This window comes from Heterodontus francisci, chromosome 43, assembly GCF_036365525.1.
Source record: "Heterodontus francisci isolate sHetFra1 chromosome 43, sHetFra1.hap1, whole genome shotgun sequence".
NCBI lineage: Eukaryota > Metazoa > Chordata > Chondrichthyes > Heterodontiformes > Heterodontidae > Heterodontus > Heterodontus francisci.
The window spans coordinates 27825437-27846717 of record NC_090413.1 but is presented as its reverse complement, the minus strand read 5'-3'; the positions used below and the strand labels follow the sequence as shown (position 1 = coordinate 27846717).

General features: G+C 42.0%; 1 protein-coding gene across 1 annotated transcript in view; it reads right to left on the bottom strand.

The window, feature by feature from the left end:
- Nucleotides 1-21281, bottom strand: part of dnmt1 (DNA (cytosine-5-)-methyltransferase 1) — a 41443-nt gene that overhangs the window by 4753 nt on the left and 15409 nt on the right. The window contains exons 10-30 of the mRNA XM_068021267.1: nucleotides 20812-20924; nucleotides 20510-20628; nucleotides 19645-19737; nucleotides 18628-18779; nucleotides 18149-18336; nucleotides 17410-17587; nucleotides 16405-16502; nucleotides 15737-15890; nucleotides 14518-14633; nucleotides 13321-13522; nucleotides 11775-11914; nucleotides 10681-10857; nucleotides 9445-9669; nucleotides 8089-8281; nucleotides 6987-7077; nucleotides 6323-6457; nucleotides 4638-4920; nucleotides 3026-3167; nucleotides 1999-2165; nucleotides 1041-1218; nucleotides 424-619 (exon numbers count right to left, since the gene is read on the bottom strand). Coding sequence (XP_067877368.1) covers nucleotides 424-619; nucleotides 1041-1218; nucleotides 1999-2165; nucleotides 3026-3167; nucleotides 4638-4920; nucleotides 6323-6457; nucleotides 6987-7077; nucleotides 8089-8281; nucleotides 9445-9669; nucleotides 10681-10857; nucleotides 11775-11914; nucleotides 13321-13522; nucleotides 14518-14633; nucleotides 15737-15890; nucleotides 16405-16502; nucleotides 17410-17587; nucleotides 18149-18336; nucleotides 18628-18779; nucleotides 19645-19737; nucleotides 20510-20628; nucleotides 20812-20924 — 3340 coding nt within the window. The remainder of the gene's footprint in view (nucleotides 1-423; nucleotides 620-1040; nucleotides 1219-1998; nucleotides 2166-3025; nucleotides 3168-4637; nucleotides 4921-6322; nucleotides 6458-6986; nucleotides 7078-8088; nucleotides 8282-9444; nucleotides 9670-10680; nucleotides 10858-11774; nucleotides 11915-13320; nucleotides 13523-14517; nucleotides 14634-15736; nucleotides 15891-16404; nucleotides 16503-17409; nucleotides 17588-18148; nucleotides 18337-18627; nucleotides 18780-19644; nucleotides 19738-20509; nucleotides 20629-20811; nucleotides 20925-21281) is intronic.

Here is a 21281-nt window from a genome sequence, read left to right as displayed (position 1 = left end):
CCAAATAACAGAAGTGCCTCATCCCCGGTACCATTCTAGCAAATCTCTCTGCACCCTCTCCAAGGCCTGACATTCTTCCTAAAATGCGGTGCCTAGAAATGAACACAATACTCCAGCTGAAACCTAACCAGTGATTTAAAAAGGTTCAGCATAACTTTGTTGTTTTTGTACTTTATGCCTATATTCATAAAGTCAAGGATCCAGTATGCTTTTTGAACAGCTTTATGAACTTGTCCTGTCACCTTCAGAGATTTGTGCATGTGAATCCCCAAGATCTCTGTTCCTACACCCTCTTTAAAATTGTACCATTTAGCTTATTTTGCCTCCTCATTCTTTCTTCCAAAATGCATCAAGGTGCTAATATACACATACGACTGTAAACGGATACAATTTTCCCCCCCACAAACAATGTCCTCCACTCACCTTCTGCACAAGAGCAGACTCCACGCAAAGCGCCAGCGCTGCTATGTCCGTTCTTTTTGTCATGGTGCGTGTACCTCAGTTTTTTGGTTGTGGTGCCATCCGAAAGGCGCACCTCAAGGTTGGGAAGATCACGCCAGTCGGAGCCCGGAGCAAGGGGGATGTGTCGCATTCTGCCTGCCACTAAGGCACTCATATCCTATAGAGAGAGATGGGATAAACAAGGAGATGAGGTACTGAGGAAAGATAACATGCTTAAACTAAAATGGAGAGCCCATTAAAGGGTGGGACGGTAGAACCTCAGATACATAAAATATTAAATGACAGAAGGTAAACTAAACCCAGAATATTATTTTGTTAAGCTATAAATTGGCATTTATGCAATAAAACAAAAGAATTCCTTTATTGGAAAGGATAACAAATGTTTGGGTTAATCTGTCAGGTAAAGCAATGAAGCCAAGGAAATAAGAGATCTAGGCTGGGTGAATTGGAAAACTGGATTGATTGGTGTTTTTCCCGACTTTGAATCCTTTGTGTTTGACCTGCAAGGGTTTCTCGCTTTTTCAGCTGGTATTAACTTCCATCACTCGCCGCAAAGTTAGGTATAAAAACTCCCCTACCTTGCAGATGTGATCCCGCAGAATGGGCTGGTACTGGGTGCCCCGAATCTGTCGCTGGAACCAGGACTGTGGTTCACCATTGTACGAGATTTCCAGCGCAGAGGCTCCATTGCGGATTTCAGGAAGATCGGACATGGTATCCCTTACAGTGATAGTTCTGTATGGAGCAGACTTGGTCCTTTGGAAGATAGAATATATTTTTAAAAAAAGGCCTCCCCCTAATATCATTTCACATCAACTACAAGTTAGAAAGAACTCCCTTTGACTCAGTTATTAACTGCATCACCCTGTATGGTACTGAACCATAGCAACCTGACAGGTTTCTGGTTTAGCTGCTAGCCAGAGTCAAGTTAGTTGCCTTCAGTTAAGTATCATGGAGCCGAATAAGTAAAAATCCTTTAGTTAACACAGTGAGTGCTGTTTGGTAGCACACACTTTCAGGATAGAAATAAAAATTTAAGAGGATTAGTGCGCTACATTTTAAAAAGGGTTAAATTTTCTTCTCTTGAGGAGGAAAGAAAAAAGTGAAAGTAAAACAAACACATGGCATTCTTGTAAAGAAAAAGCAGACAGTATGTCCATTATGCTAGAAGTAATACGTAGCCACAAAAATTGCACCTCAGGGAATTTATGCAGCGGTAAGTTGAGCCTCACAAACCAGGAATATCCCAGAAGTACTCACTGGACTGTGTTGAATCTCAGCTGGGTTGCTGTCATGGCTTCAGCAGTCCCAGTTTAGGGAAGAAACATGGGAATAACAAGACCTTCTACTCTCCAGTCAATCCATGCTGAAAATGTGCACGGACAGGCTCCAATTTGGCTGTGATGCCAACTGTGGTTGAATAGCCTGTTATGGCCGAGACTTGCAAAAATGGCCAGATGGGTGACTCTCTGGTAATTTCACAAAGGAAAAACATTGGCCAGAGAAAGCTATAATTCAGTGCAATACTTTTTTTACCTGGTTATATTGCTGACAAACTTCTTATCATCCACTGCCACACTGAGTTGGCAGGCCCTGGGTGCGAAGACATGTAAAGGCTCTGGGAACAGTGGCAGCTTCTCTCCGGGAGCTGCAGCCAGAATGATAGCTCGCCGCCGGGTCTGGGCAACTCCATACTGACCAGCCTGACAACAAAACACAGTAAATCCAGAAAGGGAAATGCCAGTTCGCTTGCAAAAAGGAGCACTTTAAACAGTAACTTCAAACTTTTGTAGAAGTCACTGGCCTCTGCTCAGCTCCATCTCTTTCCATCCACTGTATTCACTGAACTGGAGCTAAACCCACCTCTGCTATTTTATGGTACAGCTAAAGACCACCAAGCAGCTGCATCATTGTTTAACATTAAAGCAAGTAAACTGCTCTGGAGATTTAACTGGGAAAGAGACTGCTGAATGTAGCCTTGAGGCATACAGACAAAACAGTTCCAGACTTTATCCGACCCGTGCTGATTCCAGCTGGGGCAGTGGTAGCAATGGGCCATGGCACCCTAGGGGTGGGGAAAGTCAGCCCGAGTTCCTGCTCATAATTGCTATGAAATGGGTCCCCCTGAAAAATTGGAGGCCTCGTCATAGTGACTCAATCTCCTGTCATGCCCTCCATGGGTGAACAAGTTGCTGCTACTATCTAGACTTACATCCGAGGAATAGGCACAGGGATGCCTGGCTCCAGATGAACAGTTATCCTTGCAATGGTCAGGCTCTCAGAAGAGGAGACAAAAAGTGCAATAACTTGTTGAATGTCTCAATAATTTAAGAAAACAGAAATTCATTAAAGTCTTAAGTTACATTGTTTAGTATGTGTAGAGAATTTCAGAAATAAGAAAGGTCGATCCCTGTTAAGAATAGCTATGACTGCCCTCACAGCTGAGCACACCACTAATAGACTGACTACCTGGACAACCAGAGGATCAGATAACTTCTGCACAAAACACATTCTGCTGGCAGAGAAATACACCTGCTTCATGTCAGAAGAAGCATCAGCTCACCTGTAACACCCCAAAAGTGCACTGGTAACCCATTCGCACCAGACACCGAAGGGTCAGCTTCAGAACCATGGAGCGCTTGAATGATACAAAGTTCCTCACATTCTCCAAGAGGAAAAACCTGGGTCGGTAATAGTCACAATAGCTGCAAAGTACATAAATACAAGTGATTGAAAAGTGAGTTTTTTTCTGTTATTTCCATTAAAGTCCTTGTAGTTACAAAGTTTGAACATTAGAACATTACAGCGCAGTACAGGCCCTTCGGCCCTCGATGTTGCGCCGACCTGTGAAACCATTGAAAAGCAGAATGAGACATTACTAAACTTCCGTGCCTTCAATAGTAGGAAGGCTGAGGCTCAGTAACTGTACGCAGTCAACATCCCAAGTGTTCATACAAGATTAATTCAAACCCAACCAGTGCTCCAGTCATTATACTAGAGGAATAGACTACCCTCTTTCAGCAACAGATTGTCTAGCTCAAGGATGCTCAGTTTCCTTTTCCGCCAAACACTTCACTCACAAGCCACCCTCCCCCACAACTTCTTTTACCTGTCGACAAAACCCAAGTCCACCCAAGACTTGAATACTGATTTATGTGTCTGTTACGACCAGGTAAGAAAGGTGTCCAGGGGTCCCTCTCAGCCTTCACCTGATCTTACCGTAACAGGGTTTAATTTTAAACACCGTGTTTTCAGCTCCCCCTTGGTGAATCCTTTATGGCCGCGTTCCAAATAGAAGGCAAAGAAACTAGCACAACAGGTTCTTTCAGGTTTAAAGAAGAAAAGTGAAATTTTATGAAACTTAAACTCTAATCCTGATAATGCCTATGAATCGCACCCACGCCTGCATGCATACGCGATACATGCAAATAGAGACAGAAAAGAGCAGAAGAAAAATAAAGTGGGAAGGTTTGAGGCAATATCTGAAGAGTTGTTGTTACGGTTCTTGAAGCTCACTGTAGGGTCCTTGATTGTAGGCAGATCTTGATTTTTGTTGGGGCCTAGTATTCTTCTTAAACCTTGTCCACTGTAGGAGACTTTTCTCTCTTGAGGTTCATGTGTCTTCAGTGGATTCAGAGGCTTGTGAGAAAGAGATGGGAGCAAACAGGAGAGGGATTTTCTCAGTCCAGGAACAAACAGCTTTCTGCCCAAACTGTTTGTATAGATTAAAAAAAAACTCAGAATGCCCAGCAGGTTAGTCATGTGACTAGCTGGTTTGATCATGTCCATTTGTGTATTCGGCCAACTTAGCAGTCAACCTGGAATGTGAGCTCCCCCACCTTCAACATCTGGTGATCAAAAGTCCATTGTGGGTTGAATGAGTCAGGGAATGGCTGCTTTGTCCTTCCAAACACTGTCTGTTAATATACAAATGTCTTTTCCAACCACAGCTGATCTGTTCTTTCTTCACTCCAGTAACAGTTTAAAGTCAATGTTCATGACACAATTAATGTGCCTCATTCTTGGCAGCTGGGGGCCTAGCATGACAGTGCCAAACGAGAATGAGTATTATACATAATCGCTTGTTAGATTAGTCAATCAGTGAACAAAACAGAGCACCTAAACAAATGTTACATTGAGACACACAGCTCGATTTCGGCGACCACTCCACTGACCTGAGGTAAGAGACAACAAGGGAGTTCTTGAATTTGGAGTAGGTGCGGGAATTGAAGCGATTCATTCCGCTAAAGCCTTGGCAAGGTGGCCCGCCACAGAGCAACTCTACATCACCCTTCTGTGGCAGCTTTTGCCCAAGGGAATTTGTCTTCTCCCCGGCCATGACGAGTTTCAGCAGAACATTGCAGTCCTCGGTGAATACAGTTGCACCAGGATTGTTTAAGCGGAATGCCTGGGCTGCTGGATCCCACATCTCAATAGCCCACAGAGTCTCTGAAATACCTGCGGAAGAGGAGAGTTATTTTTCACACTGCCTCTTGCAACGTTACAGCACAGCAGGTCGCATCTTGGCCCATCATGCCTGTGCCGGCTCTTTAGAAAAGCTATCAATTTAGTCCCATATCCCAGCCTTTTCACCATAACCTTGATACACGTGCAAAGTTTACCGTACACAAGTACCACAGTGTAATAGTGTTTCACACGGGTACTATCTTCACTGAACTTTTTGACCGTATACTGCAACATCATAATCAGTGAAATAATTGTCTCAGTGAGCTACTTTGGTTAAATTAAGTGAATTCTATGTAACTAAATCCATATAAAAGTCCTCCCCATTTAAAAAAGCCTGCGTTCGCTGACAATGCCACCACTAGGTGGCGCTGCAATGGTACATGCGCAAATGCAGCCCTGTGCCACTAAAATGCCACAGTCTGTGATGTCAGGCAGCTGCCAGGATTAAAGATGGCGCTGCTCAAATAATCACACAATGGCAACCAAAACACATGGCAGCACACAATGGCCGGAGGGGAGCGAGTGAGCGAACTGGGGAGGGGAGGGACCAAGCGGGCCGGGGGCTGTGAGCGAGCAGGCGGGCAGAAGGAGAGGGCACCCCCCACCAGCAAGGTCTCCGGCCACACTCTCCCCGCACCCCAGACCCCCTCTCCCCCCACCCCGCTCTCTCCGGCCCAGATCCCCCCACCATCTGCCTGTGCTACGTGATGACGTCATCTGCGCATGCGCCAACAGTCCTGGCACTGCGGAACACAGCGCATGCGCAGATATCGTCATCACGTAACGTGGGCAATGGTACGCATGTGCGCAGATTGGCGCAGTTGGATGACGTAAGCTGCCGGCTGCGTTGTCAGTAATCATTTTGTATAAGTGTATAAACAAAGTTATAAACTGCCTGAGGACACTTACGCATGTCTATTCAAAGTTCAAAAAAATGCCACTGCATTCAGCAATTTGAATTTGGAAGGCCCTCCTGCCTGCTGAATCAATCCTGAGGAAGCACAGCTCCGATGCTTTTCAAATTATCCAGCCCGCCAAGATGAAACAGCCAAACCCAACCGGCATAAATACACAACTGAAAGAGTGGATTACAGGAAGGGCAGGTCATAGAGGGTTCATGGACCAGATAGTCTGAACTCATAGACCATAGACTGGACACTTGTACAAGCATGTGTAACAATTAAGGAGATTATACTGACCATAACAAAGATGTCAGGGAACTTTTGCCAGAAATACCACATTGACTATTTGTTGGCCGCTTAATTATTCTTGATGCAATGTTGTATCAAATGTGCAGTTTTCCAAATCCATCAGTTTCTCTAACCATAAAGCCTGACTTCTCAGCTACTCGTCTGATTAATGTGAAGTCTCTTCTCCGCCCCCTCAAACTAACCTGCCTGATGGAATCCTTCCGATAGCCCCCCACAACCAGAGAAAACATCAAGGCTGCGCAGTTTTTCCAATTTGTTGTCTGTAACTTCTGGCTCAGTTTGCTCGGGCTCAGTTGCAGATTTCCCCTTTCCTTTTCCTGTAAGGGAACAAAAATCATGACAGCTATAAAAGTACTCTGCTCTCTTTGCCCAACCTCCCAAATAAGGTCTCGACCTGCCCCCTTAGTTTCCGAATGCATTCAAATCCATACAAGAGTACACTTTTTTCTCAACTCCACTTACTTTTACTAGAATTCATTAATTCTTTGACCAAGTGGCTGTTCTTAGTCTATGAGCCTACACCACAAGTATTATTGGGCTATTTGACCACAGGACTATTAAACCTCATGTGGCATCATGCATGTATTTTCCAACAAATTTTTCATGGGACAGCAATAAGAAGCAGACAACTTGGCTGTATTTATGCTGCTGTAGACTAAATGTACATAAGCCAATTGTCATGTGAAATTTAACATCTGATGAGATTACTTAACTCAGCACAAACCGAGGACCAAATCTGGACCCTCTCATCAGTCTACCAATACAGCCAACGGGCAAACTTGTAAGACTACATCTACTGCTATTTAGTAACATCGTAATGACCAGCAAGTTACAAACACCATTTACCTTTGCCTTTCCCTTTACCCTTGCCTTTGTTTGCTGAACTGCGGGCGCAGTTTGGCGGATCCTCATAGTTTTTTATCTTTGCATTGTAGGCCTGTGAATTAAAGACAAGAGACAGTTTAGGGATTTTAACACAGAATCCCATGCAGAAAACTGTTTGGTATTCAAAGTTTACCAAAAATACCTTATAGCCGCATCAGTCTAGTATCCATTACATACTTGGAATGGATCTGACTCTCCCAACTTTGAATCAACCACTTGCAAAATGTTGAGTACAGAAAATAAAAAGCTCACTGTGCAAATGAACTGTGATGAGCCACACAAACTAGGCATCCCCAGTGAGTGCTGGATTAGCAACCTGAGCCAGACCATTAGTTGGGTCACTATAACCAGTTTCCCTGCCATTGGTGGGCAGGTTGTCTCAGCATCTTGGGGCTGATCAGTATTCTCTATTGGAATGAGATTTTGGGGATACAGAAAGAATTGACTTGCACTTCTATAGCACCCTTCACATCCTCAAGATGCCCCAAAGCACCTTATATGAAGTATTTTTGAAGGGTATTCACTGTTGTAATGTAGGAGGCATGTCAGTCAATTTGTGCACAACAAGCTCCCACAAATAGCAATGAAATAAATGACCACATAATTTTCTTCTTTAAAAAATGTTTTGGTTGAGGGATAAATATTGGCCAGGACACTGGGCAGAACATCTGCTCTTTCTCGAATAGTGCCATTAGAACTTTTACAGGCACCTCAGGGGGTGGATGGGGCCTTGGTTTAACCTCTCATCTGAAAAATGGCTAGTGGCTAAGATAATATTTGCCTGGGGCACTGAGAATGCAACACAGTGAGAAGGAAACAATGTTTTAAGCATGTTACAGTTTCTGCTTATTTATGATGTCATTCTGCCACCTACCACTCTCTGAATAGTAGAGTCCAACACGACTCTCAACAACATGAGGACCAGTTAGGTGACAGGAAGTTCACAGTTAAAGATGACACTTGGAGCAGGTGGCAGGAGAACTCTATCTAAATCCATTTGAAAAGGAATTATAATCAATTCTGGTAGAAAGTAAATAACCTCTTGGTTTATTAAAGGTCTAACCTCTAAGAAATAGAATCTGTCTGCCCCTCCAGCAGAATACTCTTGAATGGACATGGTGAGATCTTCCCCATACTCTACAGTACAGCGTCCCTGAACATCTTTCAAGTCCACGATCACTTCTTCATCACTCCAGTACAACATGTTGATATCAGTGTGGTAACTGGCTTTAAGACCCTTGTGTGTGTTCTCAGCCCTGGAAGCAACAATTCCAGTCAGTGACAATATAAAAGAGCACATCTCAAAATGGAACACCTGCCAAAACCAGGCAAGTCAAGCAGACCTTAAGTGGAAACATGCACAGCACCTAGTCCCAACTTAATTTGTAAGAGCTGGAGTGAGCTTGGATCAGTTGGTAGCACTCACACCTTAATTCAAAAAACAGTGGATTCAATCTAGATGGCATTCTAGGGCAGTACTGAAGTACTACTGCCATCATTAGGCATTAATCCAAGGCCCCAAACTATCTGTTCAGGTGCAGGCTGCAGATTCCATGGCACTATTCAAAAAGCAAAGAGTTCTCCTGGTGTCCCAGTTGATATTTTGCCCTTAAACATCAAAACTGATTAAGTGGCTGCTCATTGCAATCTGGTTATGATATAAATTTACTATATAAATAATAGCATCTGTATTTGCCTACATAGTAGTCCTTGCACATCAAAAGTTGCATCCAAAGCACTTGGATATACTCCAGACTCTCTGGCTCGAGGAACTGGAACTAGGGGCATTGTCTCAGGATAAGAGGTTGGCCATTTAGGACAGAGATCAGAGGAAATTTCTTCACTCAGAGCGTTGTGAATCTTTAGAATTCTCTACCCCAGAAGACTGTGGATGCTCAGTCGTTGAGCATGTTCAAAATTGAGATTGGTAGATTTTTGGGCACTAAGGGAATCAAGGAATATGGGATTGGGGGTGGGGGGCCAAAATCTTAAATGAACAGTGGAGCAGGTTTGATAGACCGTATAGCCTACCCCTGCTCCTATTTCTTATATTATGATGAGTTGTTATTGGATTTGTTAAAAAAATACATATTCCTGCCTTCCTGTGTGTAGAGATAGGCAAACAGCCTGTTCCTGGGTCAGTGCAAATTTCTAACTACCTCTTAGAAGATGCAAGATTATCTTATTGTGATATGTACAAGCTTCCACCCTACCCTGTAAGACAGAGAAGAGGTCTGCCTAAATTCTGTGCACAGACAGCTAGGATAAACTGGAGGGTGCAGCTATAAACCAACCTCTGTCGTGCCACATCAGGACTGTCACTGATTATTTAGCAACTGACGAACAAAAAAGGAACATATATTTCTAGAACGAGACAGTTAACACTTGTTACAGCTTGGCATCATGGGATCCTACTCACCTATAGAATTTATTGATACGCAGCTTAATATCTGCTTCATTGGGTTTACCATTGCTACGCTTGTGACAGAAGATCTCTTGAATGCGGCCAATTCGGAATGGGTCAGGTGCATCTAGGTTGCTGCCCTTGATATAATCAGAGGATTTGCGGTAATATTCAGGATAAAGGTCTTCATCCACGTCATCTTTCTTTATCGGCCGCTTTCCAGGACTGGACGGTTTCACACTGAAGATAAGACATCCAAGGTTAGCAAGTTATTACTGGATAACTAAAGAGTGACAATTATCTCTTCAAATTAACCATTTCAGCCTCTGAATTTTCCGACTGAATTACTTCCTTTTGGCTTGTTTCATCCACCTCACGCTTGCTTGCACCTACTTTTGAATGAAACAAACTAGTAAATGACTCAAGACTCGTCTTAAATTGACCATCCGTACATCTCAAAATATTAAAAATTGTACTTGAATATGTTTTGAGAAAATGTACTTAGAAAAGAAACAAAGCCCAACAAGGGAACTGATCCACTTGAACCCTCACGGTCCCCAAATGTGTCGTACTTGCCAATTTTCTCCCCCTGCAAGCAATGACTTGCTGAGGTAAAGCTCCAACTCTTCGAAAACATGTCCAAGTGCCGTTCCTTCATTTATGGGCCTAACACTGGCAGGCTGTTCAATCACGAGGACTGGAGTCAGATTCCACTTCTACCAGAGATGTACATTTCCAGCAAGGGTCACTGTATAGTTTTAAAGAGTGGGAAACCTCAGCTCAGGGATCAATTTTAGGGCCACAACTGCTACTGAGCCAAGACCAACTCCAGTCAGCACAGATTGGGGATTGAATCTGAACTTTCCTGGTCTGTATAAGCTCAGAACTACACAAGCAGTACAGTTACTGATGGAGGTCTTAATGTTAAGTATGTAAAAAAAACTAGGTCTAGAAGTCACCCCAATCAGTAATGTTCGCTTCCTGAAAAGTTTAGTTCTGACACAAAACACTTACAATCAGAAGTCACAACTCTTCACAGTTTATATTTAAATGGGCGTTCATATGAAAAGCTGAGAATTAATTGTTCAGAAGTATCAACCTTAACTTTTGAAGTGAATTGCTCCCCTATTGAAAAGACTGTAACCTGCATACTGTCTGGGTAATGAAATAACGTCTTCCGGTGCTAATGGGCAATGCTTTCACAGATATGAATCCAGTGTAGAACTGGTACTGGTCAGGAAAGGGTAGTACCTGAAGGAAAATGCATCTTGCAGCAGGTAAACACCATCTCCAACTCTATACTGCGTTCCATTCTTAGAAGCCAACGAATAGAAAACCTTTGAATCATCTTTTATGTCCATCGCTTCCAGAACCCGTGGCATCTCTTGTTGTCTGATTTCAGCCAACCGAGCACAGCTGTCACAGAATCTAGAAAACCAGCAGCCCAAAGGACTCTCACAGTTAAGGACGATATTTTTAAGAAGTGTCACAGTATTCAAGGTTAAAAATTATATATTGTAGACCATTTTCCAGTTGAATCAGTGCAACAGCTTAAAAAAAGTAAAGAATTTTATAGACAGGTCCCCTAAATTGGGTCCAACAATTTAATCTGAGGCAAAGATCTTTTTGTTTAAAGGTTTTTAAAAATAGGAGAAAAATTCAGCCCTCTCCCAACAAAAATGAATTAGGAGAAAGTGATTTATTAAATGTGATATTAAGTGCATTATTCAGGAGCTATTCCATTCACATGGGAGTTAAGCAGTGTTAATAGGGTTGTTGTACTATTCCAGATACTCAATAAATGCTGGCCCCTTCATTACCCAAACATTATGTTCTGCTATAAAATATCCATTTTCTGAACTGTATAGACAGGGTTCAACACCTTCAGCATTAGGAAGGCCAGGTCTGTTGAGACATCTGACCACGATGTTGCCCCTTCACACATCAGCTGCGAGTGTACCAAGTGGGTACACCAGAGCGGAAAAACTGTTCTGGCAGTGGGAATTACCAAGGATCTTTGGCTCGATATTCAGTTACATCATTGGTTTACATATACCCAGTGATGGATTCATGTAGCCCAATTTACCACAAAAACACTTGCTTCAAAGTCCCATGTTTGCCATTTCCTCCTTCAGTTTCTCTTTTTCTAAAAAAACCCCACAAAACCTAAACTTTGGAGAATCATTTTTCATACTGGTTCTAATGATTTTGCTGTGTTCAAACCCAGTATCAGGGGGTTGAGAAGTACAAGAAAGTTTTAATTTTTAATGACTGATGACACACAGGCCTCAGTAACTACATGAAAGCTCTCCCCAAACCTCCAAATAAGCGTTACTGGTCTTTACTTGTGTTTATTCTCCTCAGTTGCTTCACATTTTGGAGGAATCTGGAATCGCGAATACTCTGGGTCATACCACATCTGGTAGAAGTAGGTCTTCCCATCATCTTCCACCATCTTAAGCTCAAAATCTTCATCCAGTCCACCCTAAGATGCACAAAAACACATGTTCACTTCATATTCCATACAAATCTAACTTGATACATCTGTTTACAAAAAAGACAAGTCACATTGTAGAGTGGTACAGGTTGGAGGATTGATACGTGCTCCAAGTAGTAAGATGGCTCATCGGTTTGACTAAAGTCTGTCAAATCAAGGTTTTTTTTGGTTCAAAAAATATGAAATCCAGAATCTTTAAGATTTTTTTTTTATTGCACCATTTTATTTTGAATTAACAAGTAATTTAAGTTAAGCAACTTTGATTTAAAAGTAGACTAATTCTAATGTGTTAGCAATGATGGAAGTGCAGGCCAAGATCCCCACTCCTCATCTGTACCCCACCAATGAATGCAAATAGGGTGAAGGCAAAATGCCTCCCTAGAGTCTATCAGCCTGTCAATCACTGGTCAAGATTTATGTTTGAGTAAGTAACTTGGATAAGATACTGGAACATAAGAAATAGGAGCAGGAATAGATCAGATAGCCTCTCAAGTCTGCTCTGCCACTCAGTACTGTCGTGGCTGATTGTCTGCCTCAATTTCCCCATTGGACCCAATTTACTCGATTCCCTGAAATCAAAAATCTATTGACTTCAGTCTTGAATAAACTGAACGATGGAGTGTCCACAAGCCTCTGGGGTAGACAACTCCAAAGATTCACAAACCTCTGAGTGAAGAAATTTCTCCTCATCTCAGTCCTAAATGATTGACCTCTTATCCTGAGACATTGCCCCAGTGTTCTAGATTCCCCAGTCATGGGAAACAACGATCTACCCAGTCAAGCCCCTTCAGAATCTTGTATGTTTCAGTGAGATATTATCTCATTCTTCTAAACTCCAGACAGCACATAGGCCTCTCACCTAGGAACCATAGCTGGAGCCACTGGAGGGTGACTGGTGTCCATGGACGAAGAAGAAAGAAAAACATCTTTTCACTTATTGCATAATTATGGCTGTCGAATATAAAACTGCTGAATGGAGGCAATGGCTGCAAGGGAGAGTCACAAATGAGCAGCTTCTGATCCTGCCTAGCAGGAAACTACAGGAACAGTAGACTGAAAGTCTTCTATCAGATTCAGACATAAGGCAGAGCAAAATAAGAAATGGTTAAAAAAAATGCCAAGGTAACAGCAGGAAACACATCCAAATACAGCATAAAATGGTCTACTGGCAGCTTGAGACATAGGGAAAAAAGCTTGCCACACGGGAATTATGCGGCAGCAAGTTTGAAAATCCAACCCTTAGAGATAGCATACAGCATTTCCTCTACAAACTTGTTACATCAGCAACAATTTGAGATTTATAAGGAACTCAGTTTTTAAACAGTTTCGCTGTATGAAAAGGAACAGATAGATAAAGCTAATGGATACTGTTTTCAGTTAAAATGCTTCCTCACCTCGAGTTCCCAGTTCTCTGAAGCAGCTTTGTAGATGACCTTAACTTTGCTGTCTACGTAAGATAGCTGCATGTCTTCACACTCATCCACCAGAAAGAGCTCAAGGGGATCCGAAGTCTCACCCAACACTGTGTCAGTGCCACGGCAAAACCAATTTGCATGGAACATCTTCCCAGTGCTGTCTTCCCACATGGATGTGATTCTGTAGAAACAAGTACAAAATTATATAGCTGATCACAAAAATACTGTTTCACAATTCAACAATCACCACTTGAAAAGTGATTTGCTTTGAGGACCTCTGATACGATTTAACAGGAGGCAATTGCATGCATCATACACAGAATCCAGCCACTGCTAAACAACAACTGTTCTGCTGGCCAAGTACAAGAATTATTTGTTGTAATTTGATAGTGGAGCTGTACAGCAGGTGAAACACTTACTCAGTGATGACAGTGGATTAGAAATGAAGTATTATACAAATAAAATCCTATTTAATCAGTTCCAAAGTAGATCCCTGATTGTAACTGTTTCAAAGGGATAAATATCAAGCAAAAGTGAATCTCAACCTATGTAATCCCATGGTGATTAGTGTCAATAAGATGGTTCTTAGAGAACTGAGTACCAAACATTGTTACATATTTTAAAAAATCACTAAACCAATCACAACCTAGAAATACTCCAGTATGTCTATTTACCTGCAATTTCCAGCTTGTCTGCAAAATAAACCAATAAGTGCCTTTATCATCTATTCCACAATTTCATCAAAAGCGGAATTACTATGCTTAACCACCACCATCAGAGGCCAACAGAATGCTTCACCCAAGATGATGTCTTACAGGCCAATATTGTGACGTTCGAATGTTTAGAAACCAAGCTGTAGGGATTTCAGTAGTTTAAAAGCACTGTTTTACAAACTTTTCTTTGTGAAGGGCCTCCAAGAACATTGATACACTTCAGGAGGCCACAGGTTTCACAAATATGACATATGCAGCTCTCCCACCCCATCCTAATTGCTGAAAGACAGAGCCTTTGTCCTTGGGGTAGTTGAACCTATCAAAGAATAACTTCATGAGCACACAACCATAAAAAGAATGTATGTCAACAAATTAATAAAATAGGATGGGGAGAAATCTGATGACCACAAATTTCCTTTGGGGAAGCTCGGTATAAAAACCTACAGTTTAAAAGGATACTAACCTCGCTAAGTAAAGGGGTTTGCTGGGGTCATCAGGGCTGACTGCTACGCAGTCATTGATCTCCAAAACTTCTTCATCAACTGATACCTTCTGGTAATATGTTTTCTTTCCATCAGCCTGAAAAAAAACAAGCATGAGACAGAGGTTTATGCTATTTGTAGTGACAATCCAGTCTACTCATGTCTTCAGTAGATTCTCTTAAAATTAACACATGCATGTGTTTAAACACTGAAGATGAAATGAGGCAGCAATATCATTTTGGTACCACTCCATCAATACAATTGCTGCATGCTGCCATTTCCACAGAAGCACATGTTAGAGTATGAGAAGGACATGAGCATACATTCATTTTACTGAATAAACCAGCCAAATTAAATGTGTTTAAAAATGCATTCAGGAAGGTCTGCTGTCTTCAGAATTGGAGAGTCCACCATTTCCCAAAGACAGTGAGCTGAGGCTAGATGCTCTCCTTCTACATCAGAAGAATGTGTGAGAGTGAGAATGTGAATGTGGCATTTCATAAAGGCAACTATTTGAACATTTCTCTTTTAAAATATGATTATAGTTTTTGGCATTCTAAAAGTCTGCACAAGTTTTTTAATTTTTAAGATTTCTGATCTGTTAAGCGCCATGGGGCATTTCACCATGTTAAAGGCACTGAGTAAGTGCAAGCTGCTGTTAAGTATAGGGATTGCTTTGAACTAAAAATAATTCTGTTACTATTGTGAATTCTGTGATGGGGAAGGTATTTAAGTTTAGAGGTTACACACAATTTTGATGCACATTGTCAGCACCAAGTAGTTCCAGGTTCGACTGGATTGCAGAGAAAACTCCCTTCAATTTGCTCCAATATTGAAGTGCACTTCACTGTACTAGTGAGCTACTTCTCTCATCAGTCATCCTCTGGTAAAGCCAGGTTGCCAAACTGGTGCTAAATTAATTATGAATAATTTTGTATCAGACTTCAGTCCAGGCTGAACTTAAATCCAGGTGACAGAAAGCAAAGGGCAACATCAACTACACTTATCAGATTCAAGCCCCACCCCCAACTGCAAGATAGAGATTTGCTGCATTACCCAAGGTGTCACCCTTTGGATGACTCATTAAATCAAGGCTCCATGTACCTCTTAGTGGCTCAGACCTAGTTTAGAATTTCTAGTGGTTTATAAACCACCAGCTGATTGGTTTTATAGCAGTACTGGGAATTAAATTGTGTTTACCTTGAGAGCCTCTCCAATCCAGGAGATGCGGCTCTTAGATTGCTTCTTCTTTCTACCCTGCAACATTCTTTTGGGAGAAGCTTTGCCAATGATCTCAGACTCATCTTCATCGTATTCATCATCATCAGCCTCCTTCACAGCCAGATTTGGACACCTTCAGAAGAGAGAGAACAACTTCAGTCACAGTGTGTACTTTAAAAAGTCAAGCAGTGCAAGAATTCTTTTTTAAATTCTTAGTGTTTGGACAGATAGCACAGCTTCTTGAATGAATGCATTTACCACCGATTCACTCATTTCCCCACCCCATCATTTCCCTCATCACACTGTCTCCAACACTATCACACAAAGTGCAAATGCGGAGGGCAGAACATTCTACATTTGACCATCCCCTTGCAGTAATGCAGTTTTCTGATCACTGGTCTGTACAGGCACCAAAGTATATTTGGCACACAGAATTTTGCATCACCAGGAGTCTATTTTATGAAAACTACACACTCATAACACACTTCCAATTCAGCCTTGTTTTGATTATATTTAGTAGATTGTTAATAGTTTTATATTTTCTAATGCCAAATTAACATTTAATGCTCGTCAAAAAATACAATATTTCTTGCATTCACACTACAATGCTTTGACATCCGATGATGCAACAGGATGGTTGATTTTACCTTCTCTGTAAACAGGCCTGCTTGTTGCGACCAGTGCCTCCAAACTTCACCATGTCCTTACAAGCTCTGCACTTCCCACAGTCAGGCTGTTGACAAACCTGTTACAAAACAAAAATGGCTGAACAAAGACATTGCAAGGTGGGCCAACTTGTAAACGGTTACTTTCTTCTATTTCTCTTCCCATACCCCTTTGTTAGCAGCAGCTTTAAAGTGTCTGTTATAGGAACCATCTTTTAAGTCTCACAGATTAGCATTACACAGTAACCCAATGGAATGCGAGAAGGCAATTCGCCATCAGTCACACTGCCCACAGGCTACACTATGTGCACCACCCATTTCATCTCTAGCAAGGAAATTCCACACAAGTAGTTCCTAATCTCCAAACATAAATCAAGTAAGCTTTTATTTATTTTTTGGAGATACAGCACTGAAACAGGCCCTTCGGCCCACCGAGTCTGTGCCGACCATCAGTCACCGGGTACGCCGGGTTAGTCATTGGACTAGTAACCTACATGACTGGATTAATAATCCATAACAAGTAATTTCAAAATCCCTCCTGTGAATTCAGTTTAAATATGTCTGGAAATAAACAGCTGGCATCGGTAAAAAGTGAACATGAAGCTGTATATAGTCTGATATAGCTCATTTGCTACCTCATCTCCTACACCATAGCTTAAAAATAAAAAATATTCTGTAAAACTTGGTCTTGGTTCATTTTCTCATCAATCAACTGCAAAGTTATAAACTTTATAGTACGCTGGAACATCAAGCCAATAGCCATCCCAGTCTTAACTAGCATGGGGACCCTGGCTTCCCCAAGGGGGAGGCTCAATCGACCTGCCACAGGCTCTTCCCACACAGCTTCCCCTGATGGGTTGACTGAATGTCCACGAGACAGGGGTCTGCTAACAATCCACATCACAACTGTTATGCAGTAAAATTTAGTTGGATTTTCAATATATTACTGTACAATATTGCTATCCTTCAAGCATTCACAGCACTTACCTCACACACTCCACAGCGCCTGCGCTTTGTGCCATTCTCTTTGTCATTCTGATCAATTTCCTCATCGAAGAATGTATCGAAAATCTGATATACCAGCTTAGTAGTGGTTGCTTTGGTTGGTCCCTTATCCTTATCGATCTTGGTGGGGTGACGTATTGCCTGTCGTCTTGCTGCTCGTCTAGTCACCAAGAACAGCCAAAGTAAAGGAACTGGTCAAGCAACAACTCATTCGCATCCCTGAATTTTCATCAAAATAAAGTTAACACTTCCTCTCACATGGCTACTGTTAGAGTGATGATAAAGAAATGGATGGCCAAGTGTTGCTCTTCCAAAGAGCCAACACGGACACAATGAGCTGAATGGCCTCCTGTGCTGTATCATTCTATGACATCAGCTGTGCCGATGGTAAGAATTTAATGCATTCCCAGTTTACCATCAAGGCTAGTGATCCCAAAATGACAGTGCCAATATAGACACAAAGAGCCAAGACAATAAATCAGAAATCAGTCCTCCAGACCTGGGAGCTTCCACACATGGGGGAGATGGAAGGAAGATAGGATGGGTTGGGAGACTTTAATTCTATGTATGGGGCGCCCTACTTCTGTGCAACATGCGGCTCACCACTGCTTTTGACACGTATTTGGCCCCCAACACTAAAGAACCTTAAGAATATGCACTATCTATTCTCCCTCCCCATTACTAAGATTTTAAAAACACCTCATCATCCCCAAGTGCTTACCTTTTTCCAAGGGTGACACCTGCCAGCTTGATCAGGTCTCTCATACAGGGAGTTATAATGATCGGCTGCTCATCGATATCTCCAGCCTCATCGTAGCTCTCCACCTGTTCTACTACAAACTGAGCGTGTCTCAGCAGGGAATCCTCAGTGAAGCGAGAGAAACTCAGCCCAGCAGGAGGTACTGTAGTCTGTCAACACAAACAAATGATAGTTACTCAAGTCAATGAAACAAATAAAAGGAAACTTGCCTGTCTCCTGAGTTCCACAGCAACTAAACCAAAAAGGGATCTTACCACAAGTGCGAAACTAAGCCATAGGAAGATCCCAGATTACATCACTGGTCTGTGCTGAGTTAAGTGATCTCAACCAAGGCAGTGGCAGATGGCACTACAATTAGTCTCAGTGCTCTGGGCTGAATGGAACGGAAGCTTGGGTTTATGAAACTTCGCACCCTGTAATTACTATAACAGAGCACTTACCTCTATCTTATTCAGTAAATCTTCATAGGTGGAATCGGGATTATTCTGCAGAAACTCGATGACTATCTTACTGATATGGATTTTCTCCTGCATCACAGCAAAGATAGCTGCATATTCATCACTGGGATCCATCAGTATATAATCGGCAAATGCTAAGGAAGAAAGGAATACATTTCATTGACGTCCCAAGCACCCCCCAATAATCCAGGATCACTGCACCAAGTGCCTACTTCTAGAATTAAAGGTAGATGCACGGAAACACGACATTAAGTTACACTGTAGAACCCCGGCTGTCAACATCCTATAGCTCACCACTTTCAATGTCAGGCTTTTGCATTCTTTAAAGCTGAGTATGTAAACCCAACTGCAGTGCCAGCACAGTTCTGCTCACTGAATGTGATGTGTAATTGGTGGTTCTGGAGGTGAAGGCTCAGGTCCAGCAACACAAAGCGAGAATGTGTTTCTGCACACTAGCCTTGGAAATATTGCAGACAAGGGAACCAAAGCCTGTCACAATATGGTCTGAAAATTTTCTTAAAATTCAATGCATTGAGGAATATAATTTCTAACCATGAATATCCAGAGAATCCTAGACTGGCTAGAAAATCCAGTGAATGACTGAGCTACACAGACCAGGTTCAATGGTAGTTTGTGCTGATCTACCTGATCATGGAGAGGGTAGCATATCAGGAGGGTTGCTGCAAGTGACATTGAGTGAGGGCAGGGAGAACAAAAATAAGTCAGCTGGGCTCCCCAGTTTCCATTCCAACAGCTAGGAGTTTGTCCTACTGATAAGAGGTGAGAACAGGGTTGGGCTGGGCTGTGATACCCCACAGCAGAAGAATCTGCCAACATCAACTGCAAAAGGCTCTCATGTGCCTAATGATCACTAGGGCACCAGTGCTCTTCAAATAATCACTTCCAGTGAAGGAGGGTGTTGAAATTGCAAAATAAAATTAGTCTAGCAGATTAATTAGAAAAGAACCTGAAGCTTTGATAGCCCTGACATTTCTTTACCTGTAGTGAATCCAATCAAAGCCTTTTCACCACCATCAAAACCAGTTATCCACCAGGCGTTTATTGGTCCTAGTTTTTTAGCTCTGACTCCACCTGTTTAAGAGAGAATACAGAACATGCTAATGCCTCATGTATATTGTCACACCATATTTCCCCTCACTATCACCTGCATGCATTATATAAAGACAGGCACTCTACTCTACGCAAGGCTGTTCACAGTCCACAGATGGCCACTTAAGTGCACTGGTGCAAACCTGTACACGGGGGACATGAATTACATGCAACGAGTCATCAAGTTTCAATTGGTCACCAGGGAGGTCGTGCTATTGTGAGCATTTCAGTTAGGTATAATGGCGATCTTGTGAAACTCTCATACTGTGTCCACTTGAATTGTAGAAAACACCCAGCTGAAGATGAAAAGATTCCATCTTCCAAAAAAGGCTTGTTTCTAGAGCAAGCATTGAGTTGCATAACATGAGGATGAAGAACTAGTGGCTACAGGTGGAGGAGCAATGAGGTTGAATTAAAAACATCCTCCAGGAAGTATACTACACAACATTCAGATGCAGACTTTAGGCTTTCCCTTATAGCATGTTGACACCAATGTATTAGATACACAGCCCTGATAATCTTTCCACAGAGATAGAGAAACTTACAGGACACACGAGAATGAGTTCACAATATGGAGGAGTTACCATTGAGATTCCTGTACACTAGAGCACATAGTATTCACTAAGCCGCCCTGATGTGGACGAAAGTCAGTGGCCTCAAGTGCCAGGAATAGGTCTTTTATATATATATATATTATATATAATGCTGTCTTAGTGACCCCTTAGATCAGTTATTCACAAGGGAACTCACTCACCATCGAGGCTGGGATTGTCATCATAGATTGGTTTCACCGCACCGCTGAAATACAGCTCCACATTCTTTTCAATCAGGCCAGTATCAAAAGGACACAAGTGGCCTTTCCGATCATAAATACTGCAAAGACAATGAAATAGAGTTAAAGAACCTGCAGCAGCACAAGTTTTCACAACTTTCATTTTTATAGATAAATTCATTAAAAATGTCAAAGTTTCTTCATTTTTTGGGAGCAAGTTGGCTTGAATATCGAGGGTATAAAACAGTCAAGATGTAATTGCTATTATTACCATTTATACTGACCTGAATGAGGTAACTTTATGTTGAGGCAGGTCATCATAACTCTCAAACCCTTCATCATTTGTTCCTTCAAACAGTGACAAACGCTCATTAGTCAACATCTCAGGCTCGTCCAACTGTTGAAGTAATAAGATTTTTATAAGGCATTAAATTTCCTATCACTTTAGGATTCTCTCCACCACACGAACTGAGAGGACAGAGAGTTGACCGTCTCTCAGGCATTTCCCTGAATGCAACGGACTCCTGAGCATGCACGTGAATGGTCTAAGTAGCTGTCCTTCTAAATACCAAAATCACAATGGGACACATAGCAGGTCATTAACAGATAGCACTGAGAAAAAGATGAAATGCAAACTGACTCTGTAGCACAGAACACTGGAGCTCCAATGCACTTGTGATACAGATCAGTTATGATCTAATCAAATAGTAGCACAGGCTTAAGGGGCTGAATGGCCTTGTCCTAATCCTATATT